This window comes from Eschrichtius robustus, chromosome 3 (assembly GCF_028021215.1).
Source record: "Eschrichtius robustus isolate mEscRob2 chromosome 3, mEscRob2.pri, whole genome shotgun sequence".
In the NCBI taxonomy this organism is placed as follows: domain Eukaryota; kingdom Metazoa; phylum Chordata; class Mammalia; order Artiodactyla; family Eschrichtiidae; genus Eschrichtius; species Eschrichtius robustus.
This window is the reverse complement of record NC_090826.1, coordinates 68441474-68449515: the sequence shown is the minus strand read 5'-3', so window position 1 is coordinate 68449515 and position 8042 is coordinate 68441474. Positions and strand designations below refer to the sequence as shown.

Below are 8042 nucleotides of genomic sequence, written 5' to 3'. Positions count from 1 at the left end.
ATGTCATGAACATATCCTGTTCAAGCTAGTATAACAAAATGAAGATGTTATGAGGCAAATTATACTCCAATCCTTGTTTTCACTGCATTAAGATTTTGCAAAAGAACTACAAGGCGATTGCAATCAACTACTTACACGTGGAAAACAAAACATGGCTGTCAATGGGGAACACAATAACCTATCTAGAAATACTCTCTAAAACTAACTTTAAAAAGCTTTTAAATGAGTATTAAAATTGATCACGTTTTAGGTAATTTATCTTAAGCATACTACATATGCAACTGCATTAAAAAGTGCCCAGAAATCAAAATTATATTTCAAAAGAATGTATTCATATATATAAAACAAGCCAGAGTCCATAAGTGTCTAAAAGAAGATTTTAACTTTTTTTTTTTTTTTTTTAAGGAACAATGGTTCATTCCTCCAGAGACGATTTTTTTCACATCATCATCATCCTTGTTTGGCATCACCAATGACTCTCCAAACATCAAAGACAAATTCATCTGGGAACGCAAAGTCTCCAAGGGTTTCATCAAGTGCCACAGCAAATTCATCTGGATTACCTTTGTCCTTTCCAGCTTCAAACATTGTAGTAGCTATCAAAAATAATTTTTAAAGATTAATGATACATGAAACAGCATCAGAAGACTGAGAAAAATGACACCAAGGCAAAGTACTTTCTAAAAGTAACATGCATAAGTCTATTCCCATAGATATTCTAGAAGGAAATGCATGTCTATGTGCACCAAAATCCATGGGCAATAAGGTTCATAGGCAGTATTATTCACAACAGCCCAAACCCAGGAAGACCCCAGTTATCTATCAGTAGGAAACTGAATAAACATAGTATAATCATACAATGAACTTATACACAGCAATGAAAATGAACAAACCACAGCTAATATACCAGAACATTCTCAAATCTCCCAAATGTGACATTAAGCAAAAGAAGCCAGACACAAAGGAATCATACTATATTATTCCATTTACATAAAGATAAAAAAAACTGGCAAAACAAACTTATGGCTAAGTTGGGAAAGCGGTTACTTTTGGAGAGGAGGGAACAGGCAATAATTGGGAGAAAGCATAAAGAGGGCTTTTGAGTACTGGCAGAGTTTTATTTCTTGACATGAGTGGCGGTTAAATAAGTGTTCACATTGTGAGAATTTTGTGTTGTATACTTATAACTGGTTCATTTTTCTGTATGCATGTGTATTTAGCATTAAAGAGTTTAAATAATAAAAGTCATTCATTCATTCAAAAAAATTTTTAATAAAAGGAACATGCATAGATACATACTTCTAGTACAAATTAAAATAAGATACTCTCTATCATTACACATCAAGGTAGCAAAGATGTTTTAAACAATCTGTCTTCGGCACCCTGGTTTGCATCTTCTACCCCTGCCTTCTCCTCCATCTTGGAGCCCATCAGGTGGGAGCTTCTGGTGTCCCTGTGGGTGGAGCAAGAGCTCCTGTGGCTAAGCCTGGCGGGAGACCCAGAGTACATCCGCTCCCCACCTCCCCATAGTCACTAGCTTTCCCCATCCCCTCTGCCACTCCCCCACCCCCAACTATAAAAAAGACAAAGGATAACAGTTTGCAACGGGGCAATCAAGGCAGGGAGAAGGGGAGGAAATCTGTCTCCTCGTGGAATCAAGGAAACTTTTTTTGAGCCCCTTTCCAGTTTGGGATAGAAAGCAAAGATGGTGCCCTTGTTCTGTTCTTCTAATAAGTTGCCTGGATCCCATATTTTATGTCTGGGGAACCAGCATCTTCAGGAGTACACATTCCCATGGGACTTGTCCCTCCTGGCTGGGAGCCCATAAGGCTCAGCTGGTTTTTTTCTCAGCCCCCTATAAGCACTAGTTACCAGGAAGAGACAGTGTGGATGTGATCTGGGACTTGGGTGAAAAACCCCCGGGTAAAAGGGAAACACCAAAGCCCAGCCTCTTTTTCCCTCCCAAGTTAAAGTTAAACAAATCAAAGGTTGTATGATTTCTCTGAATGAGCCGAGAAGTCTGGTCTTTCCAGCTAAAATCCACTAGGGCTCTGGAGGGCATTTAAGAACTGTTCCTCACCTCGAACAGCTCAGTACTAACACAGGTAGGCTGGGGGAAGGGAGGAGATGTGGCCAATAGAAGCACACCACAATCAGAGCAGAAGTGGGATGTGGATGGGGTGACCTGGGGCAGGGGTCAAAGCCCTAGTTAAGGTGAGGAGGGCTTCCACGTGGCCGGACAGGTTGGTGTAGGGTGGAGAGTCCAGGTGTGGTAAGGAGGGCATGGCGGTGGGGGAGAAGAGGACAGCAGCCACACTGATGAGAGACTGGTTACACACAAGGGCATGCATCACGTACATGTATGTACACTGAATAATGGGAACCACGTTTTGTCACTGTCAGAGGAAGATAAATAGGAAAAGGGAGAAAACTGGAATGATTGCCACTAAATTAGAATTGTAGAGATCAGTGAAATTTTTTTTTTTTTTTCAAAAGAGATTAAAAACTATAGAGGTAAAGACATGAACACAGGGCTTCTGTGGTGGCACAGTGGTTAAGAATCCGCCTGCCAATGCAGGGGACACAGGTTCAAGCCCTGGTCCAGGAAGATCCCACATGCTGCGGAGCAACTGAGCCCGTGCACCACAACTACTGAGCCCGCGTACCGAGCTGCAACTACTGAGCTGCAACTACTGAAGCCCGCGCGCCTAGAGCCCATGCTCCACAGCAAGAGAAGCCACCATAATGAGAAGCCCGCGCACCACAGTGAGGAGTAGCCCCCGCTCATCGCAACTAGAGAAAGCCTGCATGCAGCAACGAAGACCCAACGCAGCCAAAAATAAATAATAAAATAATAAAATAAAATAAAATAAAATAAAAAGACATGAATACACACATTCCTCAATCCACTGTGGGGACCTGGGAGCAGTGACACCCCAATAGCAATGAGCACACAAAACACCCAGATCCTGGTTCCCAAATATCATTTTCCACTAAAAAGAATCAGAGTTCCTCAGAGAAATGGCTGGTTCCAGGGCTGGAGCAGGAAAAGTACAATATGAACTAAGAATAACTTCTGCCAGAAAGTAAGAAAGTCTCAAAAAAAAAAAAAAAAAAAAAGGTGGGAACATGTGAAAAGACATAGAAGTCAGAGTGGAGTAATGCCCACTGACCCAATGAGGGACAATTTGAGCATCAGAATAAGCAGTGATGGTCATAGATTATAATCCTATTGAACAAAACAGCAAACCATGAATCCATAATGAAATGATTGGTTGATTGACAAACAGATGGATGAAAGGTTGGTTGGTTGATTCATGAGGAACAGGATATTTACATAGCTTCAAAATATCTCCTCACCAAATACTTATTATGAAGAGAATAACTTTACAGTGGAGAAGCTTAGTAAATACCACCTATACAAGTCATCAACATAAACAATATCATAAACAGAACAAATCAAAATCCCGTGCCTCCAGATAAGATGTAATGAAAAGAACACAGCACCACATTTGTGATATCTCTGCCAGAGGTGTAACCTGAATGTTATTATGGGAAAATAATCCAAAAATGAGGAACATTCTGCAAAATAACTGGCTTGTACCCTCCAAAAGTGTCAAGGTCATGAAAATCAGGAGTGGAAAATGCTCCAAACTGATACAAGTAAAAGTAACACATGATTTTGAACATGCTCTTTTGCTGTAATGGATACTAAGGCACTTGGTGAAACAAAAACAGGATATGATTAGATGTTAGTAATGTATCAATGTTGATTTCACGATTTGGATGGTTATACTAGGGTTACACAAGAGAATACCTTTGTTTATAGGAAATATGCACTAAAGTATTTGGGGGCAATTGTATATCATTAATTTATTCTCAAATGGTTCAAGAGAAAAAAATTTTGTACTGTATAACTTTTCTCTAAGTTAGAGATTGCCTAAAAAAAATATTTTAAGCAGTAAAAAGTGAGGAAAATTGAAACTCTTCATTATCATCTCCCTGTCTCCCACGTTGCCCCAGGCTTCAGCCATGACCCAAAAGCTTCTCGATTTACCATTAACCTAGAAGCAAACACTTCAAAAGCAAGGAAGGTCCAGCTGCAGCTGGACCTTCTCCAGCCCAAGGGCCTGCCAAGTTTACTAAAACTTCTATATATATATATATATATATATATATATATATATATATATATATATATATTTTTTTTTTTTTTTAATGATATGCCAAGGCTGGCCAGGATATAGTGAAGCAAACACTCAAATATACTGGTGTGGACTTTGTAAATTTGGCTTTTGAAAAACAATTTGGCAACAAGTACCAATCTTTAAAAATGTTCACATCCTTTGATCTACTAATATTTCCACTTCTGTGAATCTATACATTTTTTTCTCCCAGCTTTATTAAGATAAAATTGATATACATCACTGCATAGGTTTAAGGTACACAGCATAATGATTTGACTTATATACATCATGAAATGATTACCACAATAAGTTTAGTGAACATACATCATTCACATAGACACCAAAAAATATTTTTTTTCCTTGTAATGAGCTCTTAGAATTTACTCTCTTAACTTTCATATACACCATATGGCAGTGTTAGCTAGAGTCATCATGTGTACATTACATCCCTAGTACTTATTTATCTTATAACTGAAAGTTTGTATCTTTTGACCACCCTAATCCAATTCCCCTCCCTCTCACCCCCTACTTCTGGTAACCACAAATCTGATCTTTTTCTATGAGTTTGGTTTTTTGGTGTTCTATTCTTAGATTCCACATATAAGTGAGATCATACCGTATTTGTCTGTCTCAGACTTATTTCACTTAGCATAATGCCCTCAAGTCTCATCCATGTTGTCACAAATGGCAGGATTTCCTTTTTATGGCTGAATAATATTCCATTGTATATATATCTCAACTTCTGTATTCATTCATCTGCCAGTAGATACTTAGGTTATTTCTTAAGTCTATTTTCTTAGGCTATTGTGAATATGCTGCTATGAACACAGGGGTGCAGATATCTCTTCAACATAGTGTCTTCTTTCCTTCACACAAGAGAATCTACACTTTTTTTTTAAATCTTAAAAACAGAAAAGAATTTAGGAGAACATTTTTATTTTAAAAAAACCTAAGATGCAGGATCATTTTTTTTATTTAATAAGGCACAGGATCATTAAGTCACCTCTAGTGTGATGACATATATTAGATGAAATATTTGATGAAATATTTTGAAGTAATTTTAAACAATGTTTATAACTTTGTAATAACTTGAGAAAATCTTTTCAATATTTACTGAAAAAGCAGTACATAAATTTTATATTACAATCACACTATGTTTTTACAAAAACCTCTACATAGGATGGGTAAAGGGAGTGTATGTTAAAGCAATTATAATCAAATATTAACGGTAGAATCTAGGTGACAGGTATGAAGTACTAAAAAGTCTTTCAACCATACTGTATGTTTGAAAATCACCATAATAAAATATTCGGGAGAGAAACTTCTACACAGACAATGAAAGAAAATTTTAAATACAGTAGATACATTCAAATTGGAGAGAAAGTTTTTGTTCTGGTTTTTTTAGCTAGGGCCTGTTCAATGCAGTAAAACTATGGCTGACTTACAAACTCTGTGCCCTTGTGGGTACCAGCTATATTTTGGAAATTACTTCCTAAGCCATTGAGAAACAATCTAATGTCTATAAGTATTGCTTCTATTTCAACAGCCATAGTATCATAGTCAAGAAAGGAGAAAAGTGGCCCTCAAAGCGCATTTCCACACAGTGAGATAAGAAACCAAGTGTTCAGGAAACGGGACTCTACTGAGGTTCTATGTCCCTCCTGTCCTTAGGTGGTCTTGCCTTGGAGGTCTTAGCCACAACCCCAGCTTAACCATGGCTTGCTGCAGAGAAGTCCCAAACCTTCACTTCCATCCCTGACTTCTCTCACGAGTTCCAAATACCCCTTTCTGAATAAGGGGTGCACAAGTCTCCTAGCTTGTATCCCATTAGCATCTCAACCAGCATGTCCAGAAACCAAACATCATCTCCCCTTCCGAAAAAACCGCTACTCCTTCTCCCGTTGCCACCACTGTCATTAGTAGTGCAATCATTGTCCCTGTTACTTTCTCTTCTTGCCTGTGTACCAAACACTGCCTCCCCTTGATTCTACCCCGGCAACCTCCGTAGCCTTCATTTCACTCGCACTGCCACCATGCTATTTCCTTAATCTCCAAGTCTAGTCAGCGAACCATCTCCCATAAGTACGTTAGATTTCTCTTCCTAAAGCACAGCTCTGATCCTATTAGGTAATAAGACAAAAGGACCAGGAAGCTCCTTTCCACCTCTGAGACTGTCTGTGTCACTCGCATATATGAAAATATTCCTTTGATCGCCAATGCATATCTTAAAAACTCTAAACCCTGTCTGGCATTCTGATCCGAAGTGCCCCTGGTTCCCATATGGCTTACTCCTGCACTAACGCTGTACCCTTAGAAATCTGACAACTCAAAAAGCCGTCTTTCCTCCTTCCTACCTTTGCCCAGGATAGCCTCCTCCTAATCACCAGCTCCACCGTCAAAATCCTTTCTCTCCTTCAAGGCTCCTTCCTCCATGAAATCCTGTGTCCCCAGCTGGAAGTGACATCTGCATTCCCTAAAGCCTTCTACCCGTGCTCTTCAGACTTGAGTATGCAAACATATTGGCTGAGATCTTAGCAAAGTGCAGATTCTGGTTCAGTAGCTCTGCAGCAAAGCCTGAGATTCTGCATTTCCAACAACCCCCAGGTAATGCCAGTCCCCAGACCACACTTTGAGGAATAAGGCCTTACAGTGTACATTTAACATTGTTCTGTGTTATCATTATTTTCATCTACATATTGCCTCTGTCAGAGAATAAACTCCCAACAGAACTTGAATAGCTTACTCAGTCTTTTATGCCCAGGGAAAACTAGTTCAGTGTCTTGTGTACAGTAAATGCTGGTAGCTGGGTAGGTACAGGAAGAGTCCTTGTAATTACACTTAAATAATTTTTGTACCCACACAGTTAGCATGCACTCAAGAAAGTGAAGCCCAGAACTCTGATCCTGTAGCCAGGATGTGAAAGAAGAGCAGCCGAAACTTTTGCAAAAGTAGGACTCAAGTTCAGAATTTTGCTTAGACTACAATTCTAAATATTTCTCATAGGGCCTACAGACAGCATTTACTGAGACAGTTACGTAAAGATCATACTGACATGAGGGTGACATACAATCTCTTTGAGGAAGAAATAAGATGCACACAGATAAAAGATATAAGAAAATCTACAGACCCTTCAGAAGCAGAAATTAACAGTGCAGATGACTGATGCTCTTAAATGCTGGAGGAAACTATGACCAGGATCAGATGTTCACTGATGGACACTGAATCAACCAACCTCCCTCCCTCCCTCTCTCTTTCTCTCTCTTTCTCTCTCTCTCACACACACACACACACACACACATTGGCTGAAAGAAACAACTTGGTGCATGTTTTTTGGCACCTCAAGAAGCTCAGCAGTACTGGCTAGTGCCCTGAGCCCAGGAACAACATATCCTGGCCTGGCCGACTCTGACTCGCCATCTCTGGTTTGGGTTCCTTAGTCACAAAATGAGAAAAATGATGGCTTAAGATGCCCAGACAATAACCTTACAGTCCAAACTATATAATCTCACTCATGCTGGCACAGCAGAGAAGAAAACCTCCCATACACTAAACACAGCCCCAGAACTGCTCAGACCTCATATATGTTTCTACCTCTACTACACCACTACCATTATTACTGGCAATAATTGTTAGTAATCATTGCTAAGAATGATAATAGCTATACCTATTATTTATGATGTGATAGAAACTTTATACATATTTAATTTAATGCCTTGCCAACCCAGTAAGGTTGCTTTTTATCATACCCTTTTACAAAGATACAGAAATTACGACTCAAAGTTAAATAATCTGTCCAAGGGCTAAAGCTGCAAAAATGATATTAGGACTCCATACTGCCTGTGAAGTCACTATTTT

General features: G+C 39.2%; 1 protein-coding gene across 1 annotated transcript in view; it reads right to left on the bottom strand.

Annotated features, from left to right (window-relative positions):
- Nucleotides 1–348: 348 nt before the first annotated feature.
- The window catches only part of GIPC2 (GIPC PDZ domain containing family member 2), an 86508-nt gene continuing 78814 nt past the window's right edge, over nt 349–8042 (bottom strand). The window contains exon 6 of the mRNA XM_068540163.1: nt 349–596. Coding sequence (XP_068396264.1) covers nt 451–596 — 146 coding nt within the window. The 3' untranslated portion in view covers nt 349–450. The remainder of the gene's footprint in view (nt 597–8042) is intronic.